At 49.3% G+C, this 21,088-nt stretch overlaps 1 protein-coding gene across 1 annotated transcript in view; it reads left to right on the forward strand.

The window, feature by feature from the left end:
* Cux1 (cut like homeobox 1) overlaps nucleotides 1-21,088 on the forward strand; it is a 221,838-nt gene that overhangs the window by 190,049 nt on the left and 10,701 nt on the right. Inside the window, exon 8 of the mRNA XM_055606622.1 lies at nucleotides 1,761-1,827. Within this exon, the coding sequence (XP_055462597.1) occupies nucleotides 1,761-1,827 (67 nt within the window). The remainder of the gene's footprint in view (nucleotides 1-1,760; nucleotides 1,828-21,088) is intronic.

Below are 21,088 nucleotides of genomic sequence, written 5' to 3' on the forward strand. Positions count from 1 at the left end.
GGGGGGGGGGGGGGGGGTAGGGACTGGCATGCTCAGGTCTTTCTCCAGCAGCTTCACTTCTGAGTATCTTAAAAGTTAAACTACTTGCTCGCCTGTGTCTTGACATGGAGAGACTTCTGTTCTAGACCACTAAGGGAAAAGAGGACCCTCAGAAAATATTCCTATCATCCCATTGATGGATGTGTAGATAGGGAGGGATAGAGACAGAGGTGGAGGTTCATTCTGGGAAGTTTCGCCATGTGGTGTGAACATGAGGGTGCTGATACCGACTGGGGCACGCCAGCCTCTCGGTGACCGCAGACCAAACCAGGTGAGCCAAGCCGGCCTAGAGCTCCTCTCTGGCTGCAGCTTCCTCCACGCTTACGTGACAGGCACCGCTGGGCCTTGCTATTCCGCTCAGCCAGTGAGTGAAGGTCACTGTCTAGAGACAAGGTTCTGCTCCTTCCACAGAGCATACTGTTTTCAAATAAGCTTTTGGGGTTCGTGTGTGTGTGTGTATGTGTGTGTGTGTGTGTAAGAGTGCAGGTGGCTGCAGACGTGTCAGACCCCATTGGAGTGGAGCTACAGGTAGTTGTGAGTTCCGCAGCATGAGTCCTGGCAGCCAAGTCTGGGTCCTCTGCAAGAGCTTAACCTCGGAACCATCTCTCCAGCCCACAATAAACTTTTTAATGAGTAGCAGTATCATTAAATAATGATTGAAGAGTGTAATGGAAGCTGAGGGTGTTGCTCAGATTCATAACTCACAACCGTTAGATCTGAGCCTCTCCAGCCCATGTAAAAGACCATGTATGGCCGAGCACAGGAGGTGGAGACATTGGTTCCTGGAGTTCACCAGCCTTGCCAGCTTGGCCCACTTGGTGAGTTCCAGGCCAATGGGAGACTGTTTCAAAAAAAAACCAAGGTGGGTGGTGTCTGAAGAACAAGTTTGTCTTTGGGGCTGCATTCACACATGCACACACATGGAGGCGAGCATACGCTAACACAGAACCTTCCTGTTTACGGGAAATGCATAAACTAGGAGGAGCAGAGTTCTCTACAATCATGACTGTTACCGTATGCATGCTTTACTCAGCCTCACCAGCATCACGTAGCCTCACAGTCCCATGCTAGGCTGCAACGTTGGCAGCCATATTGCCGCAGGTAGGAATGTTTGGCTGCATGATCGTGTGTGACCTCTGTCATACACTTGGTCTGTGTTTAATGGAGATACAAAGTCTGCAGCTGTATTTGCAGCTGGAAGTCTATGCAGCAAACTATGGACAGTGGTTCTCTGTTGAAGAGGCATTGCAGAGAGATGGCAAAGTTCGGGGAAATTCTCTTCTTTTATTCTCTGTTTCTCTCATCTCTGTGTGCATTTCCCCTTTAGCTCTAAGCGCTTGGTGTCCTGGCTGGGTTTGATGGTGCATGCCTGTAATCCCATCACTGGGGAATTGTACCTAGGGAGATCCAGAATTCAAGGCCAACCTGGGGTACCACTCCATCTTTGAGAAAGCAGCTAACAAGGTGGGATATAGTTCAGTCAGCACAGTGCTTACCTAGTGCTCAAAAATCCCCAGATTTGATCCTCAGCATCCAAAGATGGCGTGGGGGGTGGCGAGTACCCGTAATCTGAGTGCCAGGTAGGTAGAAGCAGACATGTCAGAGGTTCAGTGTCATCTTTGGCTGTAAAATGAGTTCAAGGCTAGCCTCGGCTCTGTAGACCTTTTCTTAAACAAACAAGATTGGTGTCTTATGTCGTGGTTTCTGTCCTTGCTTTTTAGCCCTGGAAAAAACTCGAACAGAATTATTTGACCTGAAAACCAAATATGATGAAGAAACTACTGCAAAGTAAGTGCCTCTGTGACGTCACCCTCTGTTCTTTTGCATTTGGTCAGGGAATGCATTTGATCAGCCTTTGTTGCTGATCCACAGAAGGTGGGCTTAGGAGGTGCTCAGCCACCTGTCATGGGGCCGAGATAGTGCCAGTCCAGTGAGTCACTTGTATCAGGTCCATCACCACTGAAAATTCTCTTCCTGGGTACAGAGAGGCAACCTTTGCTCCTTCTTTCATTGAGTATTGTGTAAACGTATACACACTACGGCGTACACGTAGAAGTCAGAGAGCCTGGCTAAAGGAGTGTCTCTCCTGGTTTCTGCCCCGCGGCATACTCCATGCTAGCTGCTCTGTGGTCCTCTCTGACCCTCCTAGCTGCACCTCTTGTCTCACGGTAGGAGTGCTGGGATTACAGATGTCCACCACCTCTGGCTTTTTTATATTTTTGGTGTATTTTATCTTATGGTTGGGTGTTTGGCCTGTGTGTGTCTTGTGATTGTGTGTGTGCAGTGTCTGCACCAGCCAAAAGAGGGCATGAGATCTTCTGATGCTGGCTGCGGCTGACCGCGAGCCACCCTGTGGGTGCTGCCACTTGAGCCTGGAGTTTTGAATTTTGTTTTGTTTTGTTTTGTTTTGTTTTGTTTTGTTTTTAGGTTACATTTTATTAACTCTATATCCCAGCTATATCCCGCTCCCTCATTCCCTCCCAATCCCTCCCTCCCTCATCTCCTCCCTGCCCCTTTCCAAGTCCACTGATAGGAGGGACCTCCTCCCCTTTCATCTGACCCTGTTTTATCAGGTATCTTCAGGACTGGCTGCAAAGTCCTCCTCTGTGGCCTAACAGGGCTGCACCTCCCTTGGGGGTGGGGAGGTCAAAGAGCCTGCCATTGGGTTCCTGTCAGAAATAGTCCCTGTTCCCCTTACTAGGGAAACCCACTTGGTTACTGAGCTATCATGGGCTACATCCGAGCAGGGGTTCTATGTTATATCCATACATGGTCCTTGGTTGGAGTGTCAGTCTCAGAAAAGACCCCTGTGCCCAGATATATTTGGTCCTTGTGGAGCTCCTATCCTCTCCATGTCTTACTAACTCCCCCTTCTTTCATGTGATTCCCTGCACTCTGCCGAAGGTTTGGTTATCAGTCTTAGTATCTGCTTTGATACACTGCTAGGTAGAGTCTTTCAGGAGCCCTCTGCGGCAGGCTCCTGTCCTGTTACTTATTTTTCTCCTACGAGCCTGGAGTTTTTATTTGGGTCCAGAGCTCAAGCTCCCGTCATCAGCCTCGCACAGCAGCCCTTTACCGTCTTAGTGTCCAGTCATGCGCTGTGCATTTTTTCTTGAGTTGGGAAAAAGTGATGACTGCTATGAAAATACTGTCACCTTTTTTTCTAGGACAGAGTGTATTTCGAAGAATAAGCACAGCCCCATGACAGTGTCTTAGTTCTAGTCAGAGCCATAATGCTCTGTGCAGGTGTCCCTGTGTGGGCACACATAGGGAAGAGGCCAGCCATTGAGCTTCCTGCCAGTCTGACCACTGTCAGGACATCAGACATCACCGCGGCCTGTGTCAGGCGAGCTATCAGACCCCTCCTTACAGACGAGCAGAGAGGAGGAACTGGTATTAGCCTGAGTTGTGAGAGGGCCACCGTTGGCTAGCTGCGGCTAACATCCAGACAGGCTGTGAAAGGCTGAACTGTTCTGCCTTTTTCCCACTGGAGAAGGTTCTCATCTCCATAAGGAAGCACTCACACTCACCAGCGGTGCAGCCTCAGGTCACCAGGACGTGGGCCTTGTCTTGCTCACATGTCCCCATGCTATCAGTAGGGAGCCCACCTGCCATGGTGAGAGGCAGGGCTTGTCCTCTGTGTGTGGCCTCTCTGTTCGTGTGTGCACTTGAATGTCCATGGAAGCCAGACATTGGCTGCTCCCCTTAATCGCTCTCTGCTTCTTTGTAAAGTTTAGTTTACTGTTGTGTGTGTGTTGGTGTTCTGTGTGTGCACCACGTGTGTTGGTGCTCTCGGGGCCAGGAGAGCAGCAGAGCCCAGAAACTGGAGTCACAGGCAGTTGTGAGCTGCCGTCTGGGTGCTGGCAGTTGAAGTCAGGTCCTGGCGGAGCAGCAGTGCTCTAAGCACTGAGCAGTCTCCAGCCCCCCTCAGACTTTTTAAGCAGAGTATCTCGATAAACTTGGAGCTAACAGATGGGCCAGACTGCTGGCCAGTAAACTCCAGGGGTCCACTTAGGGACAGGAAGTGCCCAGGACTGCGGTTACCAACTTGTACTGCCATACCTGACCTTGTCCACGGGTGCTGGGGGTCTGGACTCAGGCCCTCGTTCTTACACAGCAAGCCCTTTACTGCCGGAGCCATCTCCCCAGCCCATCTCTTGACCCTCTGCTCTGGGTTGTTTGGTAATCCAGAGCTGTAAGGGCCCAGGTCTGCAGTCAGACCTTACTAGACAGCATAGAACTTCCTCAGAGACCCCGATGTCCTCAGTGTCCCTGGCTGACTTGATGGCCTCGTGGAAACCTTCATGTAATCTGCCTTCCTCCCTCTGTGCTTTCCTGTTGGACTTGAAGAGCACCACATGAGTTCAGTCTGAGGAAGTGATGGTTACATTTCCCTGTGAAATCCGGTGCCTTTGGGCTTATCTCCTTCCATCCCAGAGACAGGGCCGCCGGAGAGCAGCTGCCATCACCCAGCTGTGGGACACACATGCTGTCCTACCTCGAGGTCACAGACGTCCTCGCCCGACACGCATTCCCGTGGCGGAACCACGCCATGATGGAACTCCTGGGCCAGGGCCCCTGTCTCCTTTTCTGTCGGTGTTTTATCTTCATGTGACTTGATCATTTCTGCTTGGTCTTTATACTCCTAAGTAGATCATTTTTCTCAGTAACTGATTTTTGATGCTTTTGTTTTGTTTTTGTTTTTGAGACAGGGTTTCTCTCTGTAGCCCTGTCTACCCTGGAATTCACTGTATAGACCAGGATGGTCTTGAACTCACATATATCCACCTGCTTCTACCTCCTAAGTGCCGGATTAAAGGTGTGTACCACCACACCTGCCTAGTAACTGAATATTTTTATGTGTCTGTGTCCCTGTGTGCATGCGATGGCATTCTTTCTGGAGGTCAGAAGGCAGCCCTAGATGCCAGTGGTCATGGCTTTAGCCTCTTTGGAGCGTTTCGACGTCCATGTGTGTATGAGTGTTTTCGTGTGTGTGTGCACCTGTGCTCCTGGCTGTGGTAGGCAGAGGCTGGTCTCCGGGGTCTTCCTCAGTGCTTTTCCACCTCATGTATTGAGTCAGTGGCTCTCACTTGAGCCCCACTCCCAGCTCACTGACTCAGCAGCTTGCTCTGGGGATACCCTGTCTTCTCCTCCCTGCTGGATTCAGGCGGCCCTCCATGCCAAGGCAGGGTTCAGATGGGTGCTGGGCTCTGAATCACAGTCCTCCTGCTTGGTGGCAGCCCGCCAGCCGCTGCTACCTTTCCAGCCCTCCTCTTCATTCTTTTTTGAGAGGGGTGTTACTGGGCTGTTCAGGCTGGTCTCAAACTCATGAGCTTAAGACATCTTCCTGATCAGCCTCTGAAGTAGCCGTGGCTGCAAGCGTGCTACCATAGCGGATGAGGACGTAGAGGTGGTCTGTGAAAGCACCAGCCCACACAGGCCCCTTGGAAGGCCTGCTCTGGTTCTGAAAATGGTACCCACGGTGGGTTGATAAGTATGGAAGGTTGGACTTTGGCTACACTGGACTGAAAATGTATTTCTCTGACTAGGAAAGGACTGCATGGGCTAGGAAGGTGGCTCAGACTGAGGAGTACGTGCTGTGCAACCTGGAGACCCGGTAAAAGCTGGGCCTGGTACAGCTGGCTGTAATCCCGCCTGGGAGGTAGACTCGCAGACCCCTGAGGCTCCCTGGCTCCCCAGCCGATATGAACTGTGATTTTCAGGACCCAATGAGAGACCCTGTCTCCAAAATTGAAGGATAGTTCCTGAGGAACAACACGCAGGTTTGGCCTCTGGCCTCCATACTCATGTACACACACACACACACACACACGGAAAGGGCCAGAGGAGACTGGGAATGTAGTTCAGTTGAGAAACTGCTTGCCTCATATTCGTGAAGCCCGATTCATCTGTATCATCACATAAAGCCAGGATACAGAGGATCAGGACTTCCGTCTTAACCCATGACTATGAAAACTGGTGTGGTACCACATACCTGTAAACCCCGTATCTGGGAGCCTGAAGCGAGAGGACTGTTTGCAAGTTCTAGGCCAGTCTAAGCTACTTAGCAAGGACCTTTCTCAAAAAAAGTAAAGTAAGTAGCTGCCTCCTCTGCATTCTCCTCCTCTCAGTTCTGGAAAGGACCGTCGCTCCATTTCCTGCTTCAGGTGCAGCCTCCTTGTAGTTTGTTGGAGCTGACATATTTTCATTCCTGTGGATGAATATACCCTGGGGAGAAATCTGTTCTGGGATGGTCTTAAACATCTCTTTCAAAACGTCAGTAGAATGCTTCAACGTGCGCTGTCAGAAACCCTGGGAAGGGAGTGGGAGACAGAAGAATGTCGGCTTTGGAGAAAAGGCTGCTTGGGGAGCAGTTGCTCTGCTCTGCGCACACTGTGACCTCCAGGCCTCCTGTTGCCCTTGCACACGAACAGCTGCACTACTGAGTAGCTACCAGAGTGATGGAGCGTGTGGAGAAGCAACCCTACGAGGAAGCCCCTCTATGCTTCCTGGAGAGCACTGGTCTGAAGCTTTGTCAGTATAGGGTGCACTCTGCTTGTCAGTCATTCAGAACACCAACCAACCACCTTCCCTCATTAAAAAGAAGCCCCGGGGACTGGGGGTGTAACTCAGCTGATGCTTGCTCAGCATCTGAGGCCCTGGGTTTGACCGTCAGCGCTGCAAGAAGCAGGTGTGGCGGCACACGCCTCTAACCCAGCCCTTGGGAGGCCAGGAAGAGGAGGAGTGAGGGTCAGCTTCTGTTGTACTGTTAGAGGCACTCTAGGCTACAAGACCCTTGTGGGGGTGGGGTACGGGTCAGAGGCAACAAGGTCACTTGGAGCCCTCCACCCTTTCCCCTAACTGCTGCTTTTGCAGTCTTTTCAGCTGTGCGTCAGCTGGGACTGCTCGGTTGGCTGTGGTAGGGACAGTGGCAGTAAAGTTTTCCATGTGTAGGCTTGAAGCAAAATGTAATTAGCCTTTATGCACAGAACAAGGCCCTGTTGACGAGTACAGCTGGTCTTTGTTCGGCCCGTCGCTGAGAGTGGGAGGCAGAGTGCCCGTCTTCATGTTTATTAATGCAGGGCTCCGTAGACAAACGGCAAGCACAGTTTAATATTTGTTGGAGCACAGGGGGACTTGCCAAACAGTTGTGTGAGCGGATTGCAGGCCTGCACAGTATAACCATTGCTGCGTTAAATAAATGGATTATTTTTCTCTCTCTCTTTTTTAAATGTACTCCTCAGTGCTCACCCTGAGTCCCCGTGTCCCATAACAAATGCACTTGTAGCACCTTCCAGACCTTAATGTGCTGTCTCAGAACATGTGGGAGCATGGGTCCCGGGCTGTCTTTACCCTGGGAGGGGCAGGAAGCTCACTGCTGCCACTCCTCTCCACCTGTGGCACACAGTTGTTCACTTCCCCTTGGATCTAAGACACTGTAACGTGTGCAGGGATTCCAGTTTTCATTTGTGTTTCTTTTCTGTGTGTGTGTGTGTGTGTGTACACACTGTATTATAGTGCTCCTGTAGAGGTCAAAGGACAACTTGTAGGAGCCAGCTCTCTCCTCCTAACATGTAGAGACCAAGGAGGGGTCTCAGGTCCCCAGCCTTGGCAAAAAGTCACTTTCATCTGCTGAGCACTCCACCCAGCCCTAGGCTTCTTGTCTTCAGTTTTGCCTCTGCAGTGGACGTGGGGTGGACAAGAGGACTGTGGAACCCCTTCCAGACCACCAGGGCAGAGTTCAGTGGAAGGCGATGTTACACTGTGGTGGAAGACTGCATCCCTTCTAGCTAAGGTAGAGGCCGGGCTTGTTTGAGGGAGCCCTTTGGGATCACAAGTTAAAAGTCCTGAACTACATAGCAACTTTAAGGCCAGCCTAGACTACATAAAATCTTGTGTCAGAAAGCTAAAAAAATCAATCTCATAAGAAAGATGGGTATAGTGTGATAATAGAGTGTCTGGCCGATATATTTAAGGTGCTGGATTCAATCCCCTCTCACGCCAGGGAGAGAAGAGGGAGAGCAATGAATCCTATCCTAAAGTAAGTACAGGCTTCCTATCGCTAAGCTTCCTCTAAGTTACTCCCAAAGCTTCCTACCAGGAAATGTCACACTTCTCACACCTCTGCTTGCTTTTAAAAAAGACATTACATATGCAAATACTTCTATAATACATTACAAAAGCAAAGCAGCATTGATGAGGAAATGCTTGGGTTCGTCAGAGTCGGCTCTTTGGGCCACTTTGAGTGACAGTGTGACTCCCTGCAGCTCTGGAATAGACATGACTTCCTGTTAGTGAGTAGCTGATTGCTCAGAGGACCCAAACTCTGAATTGCAGGCATGGGGACCTCTGTCTCCAGCACAGAGGAAAAGGAGTCAGGAATTGAAAGAGGAAGCCAGAGGCTCCCAGCAAGACTGGCTGGCTGGTGAGCAGGGCAGACAGCAGCCTGGTACAGATGTTCTAGACTAGCATGCGGTAGACTCTGTTAGTTGGCAAGAAAAGGGTTCACTTCATCGCACAGCTCACATTCCCTTACGAAGGGAAGTCAAGGCAGGAACTGACTGAAGTGGAAGCCACTGAGGTGCACTGCTCACTGGCTTGCTCAGCCTGCTTTCTGACAGAACCACCTGCCCACAGGATACACCATTATTCACGAAGGAAATGGCTTGAGACAGGGCCTCTCCATGTAGCCCTGGCGTCCTGAAGCTCGCTTGTGTCACCACTGTCTGTGGCAGTCTTGAGAAAGCCATGTTGTGTTAAGTGCAGAGTGAGGCGTGGTCAGGCAGCACCGATGGGGGTTCTGCTCCTCCACTCAACCGGAAGTGAAGTGCCCAAGGAGGCCAGTGAGGGCATCAGATCCTCAGCAGCTAGAGCCACAGTGGTGGTTTGCTGCCATGTGTCTGCCAGGAACTGAGCCTGGGTCTTCAGGAAGAGCAACAGTGCTTTTAACTGCTGTGCCGGCTCTCCGGCTGCCATGGCTCCCGTTTGTTTGTTTGTTTGTTTGTCAGTCAGTCAGTCAATGGTGCTTTGGGACAGGGTCTCACTGAGTAGCCTTGGCTAAGCTGGAACTCAGTGGGTAAACCAGGTCTTCCTGTGCCTCCTGAATGCTAGGATTAAAGACACATCACCACACATCCAGCTTTTTTATAGGGTGGGGGGTGGGCATCTCATTCTGAAGCCCAGGCCCTGACACTGGCCGTGAGCCTCCTTACATGTGTAACTCAATAAATTTGGAAGAACCAAAGGGAGGTATCCCAGAACCTCAGTGGCATTGTCTCTCCCCTGTCACTTTGAGAATGTAATTGCTTTCCATCTTTCTGAGTCATCGGTTTCCAGTGTGAGTTGCTGTAATTATCGTGGTTGGATTAATTTCCCTAAAAAAAAGAGAAGCAAACCCTGTATGATTTTGAGGGTGTGGACCTGAATGAAGACTTCAGTCAGACAGGGAGAGAGTGCCAGCTTTTTCCTGTTGTCTTGTTTCTAGGGGTGTGGCTGCGCTTGGTAGCCCCCCCTGTGTAAGGGTTCAGTGCGCTGAGCCTCCAGGGCCTTTCCTGTTTCCCTGTCCTGGGGTAGGGGGAGAAGGAACAGGTTGGCTTCTTGTGTCCTAACCCAGTAAACACTTGTTGGTTACTGTGTGTCCATTTGTGTGTGTGCGTTACAGGTGCACTTGTGTGAGCACATGGAGAGGTCAGAAAACAGCCTTGTCTGTCTTTGCTCAGGTGGCCCCTGCTCCTTTGCTGTTGTTTTCTTTTTCTGACAAAGACTTTTAGTACCCTGGAACTGAACCAGTAAGGTGGGCTGTGTGGCCAGCAAGCCTACGGCATCGGCCTTTGTCTGCCCTCCCAGAGCTAGGAATACAGGTGTGCCCAGCTTTTTCTTATCATGGGTTCTGGGTCTTAAACTCATATTTGAACAGCAAGCTCTTTACCAACTGAGCCATCTCCCAGCCCTTGGACTCCACCTACATTTTGAAATTTGAATTAGTTACCATTTAGGTGCTGTTACTACAGGGACCAGTAGTTTCAAGGTCAAACCATCGAAGAGCTGTTAACTCCCTAATAAACGTGTCCCCTAAATTTTACTGTAGAAGCCAGGCTGTGCACACCTTTAAGCCTAGCACTCCGAAGACGGAGGCCAGGGGAACTCTGGGTTCGAAGCCAGCTTGGTCTGCATAGCGAGTTCAGGACCCCAGGGCTACATGGAGAGGCCCTGTCTCAAGCCATTTCCTTCGTGAATAATGGTGTATCCTGTGGGCAGGTGGTTCTGTCAGAAAGCAGGCTGAGCAAGCCAGTGAGCAGTGCACCTCAGTGGCTTCCACTTCAGTCAGTTCCTGCCTTGACTTCCCTTCGTAAGGGAATGTGAGCTGTGCGATGAAGTGAACCCTTTTCTTGCCAACTAACAGAGAACAAAGAAGGGACAGTAACAGCGTAACAGAGAAACAAACCAGTGCAGCCAGTGAGCCCATAGGAACTATTATTTCCTGTAGAAATGCACATTTGTGCAGGACCCATGTTGTGAAGTGCGAACGATTCCTCAGTGTGCGGGTCTTCCTGGCTCGCCGTGACTGCCTGCAGTGGCGAGAACATGAGCAGAAGGCCCGAAGTGTACTGGCGAGCTCCAAATGCATCTTTGTGGGGGTTCCAGTCTTCTGGGCTGCAGAAAATCAGAGATACTGGACAGTTGGGCACCACCAGGCACAAGAAGACCTCGTTCTAAGATAGGCTGGAAGAGACTAGAGACAGTGCGTGAACGTATGTGTGTTGGTACATGCATATGTTTGGGGCGTGCACGTGGAAGCGGAGGGAACCTCAGACGCCCCTCAGGAGCCTCCCACACTGGTTTCCTGAGACAGGGTGTCTGTGGCCTAGAGCTCAGCAGCAAGCGTAGGAAGTCTGCCGGTCTCCCTCTCCCACTCACAAGCCACCACACTCCTTGTGCAAGGCAAGTGCTCATCTGGCTGGGCCGTCTCTGCCCTCGCTTAAGAAACGTTCAGAAAGCAGAATGAAATGTTTCCTATAGGAAAGCCAGAGCAGAGCCGGATAATTGAGCTCATTGTTTTCCTTCACGGCTTGTTTGTCCTTTCATTCTCTTCCTAAGGTGCTGGATGTTGAGGAATGTCTCCATTTGCCAGAAAGACAGTGGGGTGTCTCATATTTCCCCTGCCAGACCGCCAGTTCTGAAGAGAGCCTGCAGAATGAATTTTTAATGCTGAGCGTTATAGCATCGCTGTCCCAGCCAGCCGCATTGCTCTCCTGAGCCTACAGATTTAGTGCTCGGATGAGCAGAGTGAGGACTTGGGGGCACTCAACACAGTGAGAATTAACCCCCCAACAACCACACTGGTGCCCTCCCGACTCCAGACAGCCAACCCTAAGGAGTCGGAAGGGAAGAGTAAAAAACTCTGTAGTGTTTGGAATGTTCTCCAAACAGCCTGGAGCACGAAGCAGGGCATAGTCTCAGAATTCTATCAGATAGTGTATTTTTACGTTTTCACTTTTTTAACTGTGACTGTTCTTACTTGGTGTATTTCTGTGATCTTTCCACTCTTTAAAAAGCTTTACGATCTGCAGGGTTTACAGAATATACAGAAGACTGGAGACTCTCCAGTTCCTATAAAAAGCCCAAATGGAATCAGAAGTCCAGAATTGGTCGCTAACAATGGAAAGGGGATCATTTGTATTCAGTGGCTAATTCTGGTCAGGGCCATATGGTTGGTTGTTATTTTTCCCTCAGTAGCTTTCTATATTTTTGAAGTTTTCAAAATTAAGAAGAACAAGTTGCATATAAAAATTATCCATGCTTAAATAAGTTGGAGAAGGGTGGAATCTTCAACAAGCAGTAGAACAAATGGCTGAGTAGATAGATAACAAGCTGCACCAATTAAAGCCTGGATGTCTTAAATATATAAATGTGAAGGAAATCACGAAAACAGTAAGAGAGATGTTACGTGGAGTTATGTAATAAGGGGTGGGAGAGACCTTTTTAAAGCACGATGCCAAAAGTAGAAAATCTGTGGGATATTCAAAGCTTCCTGGAGGTGGAGGGTGGACAGGATGGGTGGATAAAACATTGACAGTGCGGAAGGACAAAATGGCTAATGTATGTTTCTTGCAAAGCTGTAACCAAATGTTAGAGGTCAGCAGAGTGGATGGATAGATGGGAGGGAGGGTGGTGGACAGATGGGTGAGACTAGTGTGGAGAGGGGTGAACGCATGAAAGAAAGGGCGGGTGGACCATGGACAATTTATAGCCCGTTAAAGGCTTAGGTTAACTTAGATGAGTGGACAACTTAGGTAGGTGAATGAAAACGGGATTGATGAGATGGGTGAATAGGTGGATGGTGGAGAGGGTGAATACATGGATCTATCACAGACAAATTGATATATGAAAAAATGAATTGATAAAATACTTACAGTGTAATGTCTTACAAAGCAATAGCAAAATACATAACACCTGAAGAGGATGGTTTTTCTATTCTAGGCAGATATTTGTACCACAGGCATCTCAAACTGCCTTCCGTAACTCCCTTCTTCCCTGCAGGCAGCTTTCCTTCTGTTTGTGGTTTGTGTCCCCTCCCACTGGTGATGCATTATTTTTCCAGAAACTCAGGGTCCTTCTTGACGCTCTGCTGCCCTCCTGTCTAATGCAGATCAGTCTCTCCTTCGGACCTGTCGTCATTCCTTATTTCTTAGCTCTGCTGTTCCCACCATCATCTGGGCCTTCCCTCTGAGGGCATCAGTGTTTGTTGGACCCGCTTGTCTCAGGCTGCCAGCTTCTCCCTGCATGAATCTGCTTCCCAAGGATCCTCGAGAAAGTGTCCAGAATATAACCCTGCTCCAAGCCCGTGCTGTGTGCCATCTCCCCACCCCACGCTTGCTCTCCTGCCTCCACAGACCAGTCCCAGCTCGCAGCTCGCAGTGCAGCGTGCAGGGCACTTGACCGTGCATTTGCCTTGACAGCTCCATCCCATGCCACAGCCCCTCCCTCTCCCCCCCCCCCCCCCCCCCCCCCCACAATCCCTGCCTTCCACACCTGTGTGCTCCTGCTCCCAGCTCAGGCGGTGCTCAGGGTTGTCTGCCCTCTTGCCTCCTCAGCTGGGGTCAGTGGAGAGAACGCAGTGAGATGACCCTGGACCCAGAAGTACACAGTTGCTGACGTTCAAGTGCAGTGTAGCGGTTTTCCTCCTGCTGTGAAGGCTGCAGGGTCACTCAGAGGTGGAGCCTTGTCTGCCAACACTGTTGCTGTTTTCACACCATGGTCACGTCACAGTCACCTCTGGTGCTCGGCACTACTCCAGTGACCGGCGCTAATCGTGTTAGTAGCTTCCCACTAAAGGACTCCTCTTGCTATAGCACAAATTTGAGTTTCTTTTAGAATGAAATTAACTGTTCTTGGAAATGGTACTCCTAGGAAATGTATGTAATTAAGACACTAGGGCAGGGGCTGTGGCGTGCCTACCTTGTAAGAAGCCCTTGGCTCAACTCCCACCGTCGTATAAATTGGACTTGGAATGCATGCTGACAATTCTGGCGCTCAGAGTTCAAGATCATCCCCGCCCCCTGAGCAAGTTAGCCTAACTTACATGAGACCCTGTCTTTAAAGGAATATTTTAATTTGATGAGTGAGAAGTGCCATTGCACACTTTCAATCCCAGGTCCTGGGCGGCCGGGACAGAAGGGTTGTGAGCTCAGGGCCTGCATGTGGGCAGCACGCCCACTCACCCTCCAAAGCAGAGCCGAGCCGTCTGTTCATGTTTGTCGTAAAGACCGTCTCTGAAGTCTGCCTACATCTCTATCCCGATAAGGTGCGTTCAGTCTTTAATTTTCCTTCTCATGTCTGTAAAGTGTCTTACTGTTTCCATTGTGAGTTTTTTATGCCTTTACTCACCTAATTTTTACAATGTGCCTCTTATTTACCAAGTTTTATAAATTAACTCAGGCAGTAAATTTCCCCTACTTATATTTAACGCACCTGCCAATGCAGAATGTCATTGTTAGCTTTCTCTCTAGTAGCATTTCGAAATTTGATTTTCTGTAGATAGAACATAGACCTCATTGTTTTCATTCCCTCGTGTTTAATAATTATATCCTAATTGTAGATTATTTATTTCATTTTCCAGATATTTACAGTTGGCATATGGGAATTTACCCAAAAAACAAAAACAAACAAAAACCCATGACGCTTTGCTGACCTCATCTCTAACCACCTGTTTGCTAAAGTGAATTGCTTGGCAACCACATTACCCATAGGGAGTGACTTTTTCAAACCTGTGTGACAACAGGAACGGGTGTTGCTTTGTTTTGAAACGGGTTCTCATGTAGCCCAGGCTGGACCCTGACTTGGTGTGTAGCTGAGAATGACCTAGTTTTCTGACTCCTGGTCACTTCCTGGTGTTTCAGTAAGAGTTGCTGGATTAAGTCACCATCTGAATGTCCAGGTCTTTGAGGGCTGATATTATGTGGTTATGTCTCACTGAAAGTGAGCCCATCTGAGACCTTTCAAAAGTGGTGAACGACAGCACTGTCCAAATAGCAGCATATTCCACTACATTGCCCTAACTCTTCCTCTGTAGTAAGACTCTCTTTCTAGGATATTCAGTCTGAACCTGCGGATTCCTAGCAATGAATTCTCACAAGTTATTTGGATCTGATTTTCCAGCTTGTTGTTGTTGTTGTTGTTGTTGTTGAGAAAGGGTGTTGTGTAGCATGTGTTAGCCTTGAACATAGGTATCTGCCTGCCTTCACTTTCGTAGTGCTGGGACTGCAGCTATCTTCCAATACACAAGGTGTTTTCCAGCAGTTTTCTTCTGGTTAGCAGAAAATTACCTGCTGATAGCTCTCCGCAGCCGTGTGAACTCTACAGAAGCCCCCAGGACATGACCTGCCCTGGCTGACACCCTTGTCAGTACAGGGTTAATTCCAACACCCCACATGTTTTTTTTGTTTGTTTTTTTTTTTTTTTTTCCTCCAAACTCAGAAACGTGTTGTCTGGGTAGTCAGGGTCCTCCTTTAAGTGTCTTTTGAGAAAATGACTGAATTCCATTCCCTGTGCAGAACCGCACTGACACTCACTGCACAGTGGTGATCAAGAGCGTAAGCCAGGGACTGGGGAAGACCCAGCAGGTAGAGGAGTTTGCCCTGCAAGCCTGGTGAGCTGAGTGTGCTCCCCAGAACCCATAGAAAGGTGAAAGGAAAAGAGTCAGCTGCCTGGGAGTCTCTAAGCTCCACATGTATGCCTCGGCGCATGCACCCGAGCCACACACACACACAGTGTAATAATAGTTAGAATAGTAAAAATAAAAAGTATTTTTAAAACTCAAAACATAGCCTATGGGGCCAATGGTTTGACACTGATCCTGTCCTGACAGATTATATCAACCAAAGTTATCCAGCCATAAAGGAAATCGTGAGAGCGTGGCTTACCAATTAAGACTCCCTTCCAAAGGCTGGATGGGATGGCATCTGCCATATCCTAGTACTCTGTAGCCAGAGGCAGGCAGATCTCTGAGTTTGAGTTCAGCCTGGTCTACAGAGCAAGTTCCAGGACAGTCAGAGTTACACAGAGAAAAAACTGTGTGTGTGTGTGTGTGTGTGTGTGTGTGTGTGTGTGTGTGTGTGTGTGATAGCTGATAAAAATTTAGCTTTTAAAAGAGAGGGTGGTGGGATGGCTCAGCAGTTAAAAGCGCTTGCCACACAGGCCTGACAACCTGCATTCAGTTCCAGGACCCGGGGAAAGGGGAAAGGAGAGAAATGACTCCTGAAAGCTTTCCTCTGACCTCCACGTGAATGGTGTGGCCTGGCATGTATATGCACACACACTATAATAAAAGACTTAAAACGTCCTTCCTTGCTAAGTGTGGTGGCACACACCTTTAATACTAGCGCTCGGGAGGCGGCGATAGGAGGATCTCTGTGAGTTCCAGGCCAGCCTGGCCTACAGAGCAAGTTCAGGACAGCCAGGGCTACTCAGAGAAACCCTGTCTCAAAAACCAAAAAGAAAAAAAAATGCTCTCTTTAAAAAGGGAATAATCAGACAGACGTGCGTGTGTGTGTGTGTGTGTGTGTGTGTGTGTGTCTCAGTGTCTCATTATACGAACAGACAGATACACGCATGCACACATGTGCAACCCTTCGAAAATGAATCTTGTAACCAAGCCAGCAAGTTGTGTTGTCTTACCTACTGTTCTCACCATGCCTACTCCACAGAGTATTTAAAGTAGCTGAAAGAAAGACCCTGGAATAGAAGGCTCTGAGAGTGGAGTCTGGGAGGCAAAAGGGGATGATAAATTTTTGAGACTCAGGTTTTTACAAAAAGCTCTATCATTTAACAGCCTGTGGCAGTCTGTTCCCTCCATGTTGTACTTTATTCTTTGGGTGTTTTTAAGAGCACAGAATTGCTATAATGCCCTGATTTACTGTTTGCTAGACTCCAAGGGAAAACTTTATATTGCAATTAACCTTTCTATTTTTTTCCTTCCATCGGAGTATTGTAGACTTCCTCTGTGGTATTTTAGTGATTAGACAGGATGGAGGGCATCCTTAAAGATGTGAGGCCAAATCCGATGAGGTCAGAATGAAGGGAAGGGATGGTCTGTGTGGGGCCAGCAAGTCTGGCCCCAGCCAAACTGTCTGACACTTCACAAGTAGAATAGGAACCTGAATAATTCATTTTCAAGTTACCCTAAAAAAGCCACTTATGTGATGCCCCGATGCAGACTCTCAGTGCCAGCTGGAGGAAGAGGAAGGATTTGTGTTTTCTACAACTGTTCTGCAACCTTCCAGACTGGCTTGCGCAATTTTACTTTCCAGCCCTTCACCTAGGAGTGAAGAACGCCATCATAAAACTCAAAGGCAGGGTAATGAAGGCGCGTGGGAGCTGTGGAGGAAACCAAGCCACAGGTGAACTGAGCATGGGATCTCTAGACTCCTGTGAAAGGAGGCTGGGAGAAGGAGCCAGGAAGTGGACTTGGTTTTGGGCTGATGTGTGGGCTCAGGACGGGGTGTCGGGGCTGACAGAGTAACCAGGATTCATCTCGAAGGCTGCTTTTTTTATTCTGAGCTCTGCCACCCACCCTGCTCTTAACAGTCCCCATGCCAGCACTGTACTTAGGGGAGAAGGAGGTAATTAGACCCTTGCATCTTGGAATAAGAGCAGGGCTCATCACAGACTCTGTGGCTCCCCTCCTTTGCCAGGGTCATCCATGCTTTGCCTGGGCCGACCAAAGTAGAGGCCTCCTATGCAGTGCAGAAAATGCTCAGGAAGGAGTACCAGGCCTGCAGCCCGGGAATTCTCCTGAGGGTGGCCTGCACCGCCGACCCACCCACTGAGGGCAGCCCTTCGTGAGCAGCTCTAGACAGCATGCTGAGGGCGCTGAGGCTGCCACGGCACACTGCCAGGAAAGCTTACCAAAGCAAAGGGCTGCCTGCTTCATGTTAAAGACGTCTGCTCAACACTGTGATTGTAGACAAGGGCACGGTGGTCCATGTCTGTAATCCAGGCACTCAGAGGGTGGAGGCAGGAGGATCAGCATCTCAAGGTCAGGTTCAAGGCCAGCTTGTACTACATGAGACACTGTGGTCTAAAGATAAAAAGTGAGTCAAAACTGTTGGGAAAGTAGAAACTAACGTTGGAAAAGGAGTGAGTGTGTCCCGGAGGTGTTTTGTAAGCGTTCCCTCTAGCCCCGTAGCCTTTCAGACCCCAGAGCTAGAAACTCACAGGTCAGCCATGCCACTTAGGACTGACAGTCGGCCGAGATGACAGTTCAGGGGGCACAATACTGAGGGACAGAAAACCCACAAATGGTGAGCAGCTGCCAGGGAGCCAGCCACAGGCGTGTCAGCTGACATGTGGATGGGGCCTTGTCAGAAGTGTGGCACAGCCACCCCTGATGGCCTGAGCTCAAACCCCAGATCCCGCATGATGGGAGAGAAGCAGCTCCCACAGGTGTCCTCACGCGTACACACAGCCAACCTAATGTGATGACAAGCCTTTCAGTGTTTGTTGATTTCATGTCTGTCCCACACATGTCTGTGCCAAAGTGTGTGAGGAGGCCAGAGGACAACATTTGACAGTTGGTTCTCTTTCCACCATTCGGGTCCTGGGGATGGAAGTCAGTTTGTCAACGCTGGTCCTGGTTACTGAGCCAGCTCTCCAGGCCTAAGAAAATGTTTTTATAACTTCATCCACTCAAGATGACAAAGAAAGCAAAGGTCATGCACATGTGTAAGTATTTATATAAAAACACTAAATAAAGTAGTAGCAAACAGACCTGAGAGCCCACTAAATGCCTGACATACCACAGCCAAATGGGGAACTAGTGACAGCTCGCACAATTTACCATGTTAGCAGGTCAGAGGAGAAAATCCATTTCATTAGCTACATAAATGCTTAAGAGGTACTTAAAGAAATCAATACCCATCTTTTATTTAAAAGTCATAATAAAGTAAGTGATGTGTGTTTTATTAACGAAATCTAAACGTATCTATTTAAAGCCAAAAGAAAAAAGAAAAAAGAAAAAAACAGCAATATGGTGACTTGTGAAATAGTCAGTGAGTTCCTCTTGAAATTCACACCACACAAAGATTCTCTCATTGTTGTCTTAGTTAGGGTCAGTTACTACTGCTGGGATGAAGCGCCATGGACTGAAAGAACCTGGGAGGAAAGGGTTTATTTGGCTCATAGATCCTGAATCACAGTCCATTGAGGGAAGCCAAGCTGGGGCTGCTGTGGTGGCCTTGAAGCAGTGCTGCTTGCTAGCTTGCTCCTTGTGGCTTCCTCAGCCTGCCGTCTTGGAGTGCCCAGGCACCGGGCACCATCCCAATGGATTGAGTCCTAGCACATCGTAATAAAGAAAATGTCCTACAGGCTTATTTGTAGCCCCTTTCAAGGGCAGTATCTCAATTGAGGTTCCCTCCCTCAGATGCCTGTAGCTGAAATGCCAGGTTAAAGTAAAGCCAGCCGTTATCCAGTGTGTGTGCACGCATGTGTGTGTGTGTGTGTGTGTGTGTGTCTGTGTGTGGGGGCCGTACATCATCACACATGTGAATGCTTATGTAGAGAGCAAATGTCATCCACCTTTGGTTTTTCTGAGACAAACTCCCCCTTTTTCCTGGAGCTTACCAGTTCATGTAACTAGATGGACAGTAGGTCCTATGATCTGCCTCCTCGATGGGATTACAAGTACCTGCTCCTGTGTCCAGCCTTTTTGTGCATTCAAGGCAAGTATCTTCTGGGTGAGTTTTTGTAGGTAAGAAGTAAGGGACACTGCAAGGGTACCCGAGGAGCCTTTGCTCTCCATGTGCAGATAAGGGCTTGGGGTACTGTGAAAGGCCGTCCGCACGCTGACCAGGCCACTTACCAACCCGCCCAGCTGACTCCTTGTTGCGGCTCCCCCGCCTCTGCTTCCTGTCTGACATCCACCTTCTGCATTCCCTGCAGCTTACTGACTTTCTTGTTGTTGTGACGAAGTATCTGACCACAGCACTTTTAGGAGGGAGGGTTATTTCGCTCACACTTGGTGGGGAAGGCATGGCAGGAAGGCTGGAGAGTGAGCGGCTAGTCGCTTCGCGTCCTCAGGAAGCCTCAGGGTGCTGCCGCCGCCTGCTCTCTTCTTTTTATCCGGTCCAGAAGCCCAGCCCACTCTTGCTCATGTTCTTCCTGCCTCAGCATTATCTCGACAGCCCCTCACAGTCCACTCAAGCTTTTCTCCTGAGTGCTTCCAGACCTTGTCAGCTGGCAGTGCGAACCGTCACAGGCGGTTTCCAACTGCAGCTTGTCCTTGCCTTCCTCAGAGCCAGATTCCATCCATCCCTGCCCAACCTGTTCTTTCAGGCCCTGTCCTAAGTGTCTCAGAAGTTGTTAAAAATGACACAATGATAGTAACTAGGGGCTGCTGAGGTGGCTCAGCAGGCACAGGCGCTTGGTGCCAAGCCTGAAGACCTGCGTTTCATTCCTGCAGTGCCCACACAGTGTGAGGACGGCCTCCTGCAAGTCTCCTCTGCCCACATGCATGCAGATCCATCATACCAAAGTAAATGTATAAAACAATAATTAACTAAAGGGAAGTCCTGTAGCATTACATAGGACGTTCTCCAGGTCACCCTGTGGAACTCTTAATGGGTAATCCGATGCATGTTCTAGGTAGTTTTACACTATACTGCTTATCAAATGAGGACCAAACTTGAGGTACACATGAGGTTGATAGAGACATGGAATCCGCAAAAGTGGCCAGTGAGGACATGGAGGACGGAGCACACTTCCTCTGGCGTCACTGACGGCTGAGACGACGAGACTGCAGCAGCCGGGCGCTGGGCCGGACGGTGCCAGCACTCAGGAGGTTTGTGTGAAAGGAAATACATGCCGTTTGGCATAGGTATAATTTCCTTCCCCTCAACCTTGACAGTGCCCTTTGAAGTTCATCATAGAAATGGTCTGTTAGCCTCAAGAGGACCCCGAAATGATGGTGTGCAGGGAGACACCTGAATGAAATATACATATATATTCTGACCCTGAAGAATTGGAGTCAGGAAAGAGCATAAAACGGTGCAGGCTAACAGACAGCGGATGCTGTGTTGTCGGTTCACACAAAGGTGAACTGTGCTGAGTAATCTGTGCAGTACTACAGACCTTAAACAGAAAAAAATTTAGACATGCCAACCTCATGATCGTCAGGACCTTGGAAAGAGTGGCCAGGCATGATGATACACCTGTAATCCCAGCACTCAGGACTTGGGAGTCAGGAGGCTTACAGTTTTGAGGACAACTTGAGATCCTGTTTCAAAACAACTTAAAGATACCATGACTTCACACTTGTAATCCCAGAGGCTGAGGCAGGAGGATTCTTGCGAGCCTGGTACTGCGTAAAGAGAAGTAGGCCAGAAAGGCTGTATTACAGTACTCTAGTCTGAAGGGGGAGGGAGGGAGGAAGGAAGGGAGAAAAGAACTGTCGAAGGTTAACTGTCATGCTAGGAAACTGTGCCATGGACCGTCATCTCTGTCCTGGCAAGGCAGCAGGTGTGGCTGGGGCGGGGGTGTTGACACATCCAGGCAC

This window comes from Psammomys obesus, unplaced genomic scaffold (assembly GCF_907164565.1).
Source record: "Psammomys obesus unplaced genomic scaffold, mPsaObe1.curated_primary_1811, whole genome shotgun sequence".
Lineage (NCBI taxonomy): Eukaryota > Metazoa > Chordata > Mammalia > Rodentia > Muridae > Psammomys > Psammomys obesus.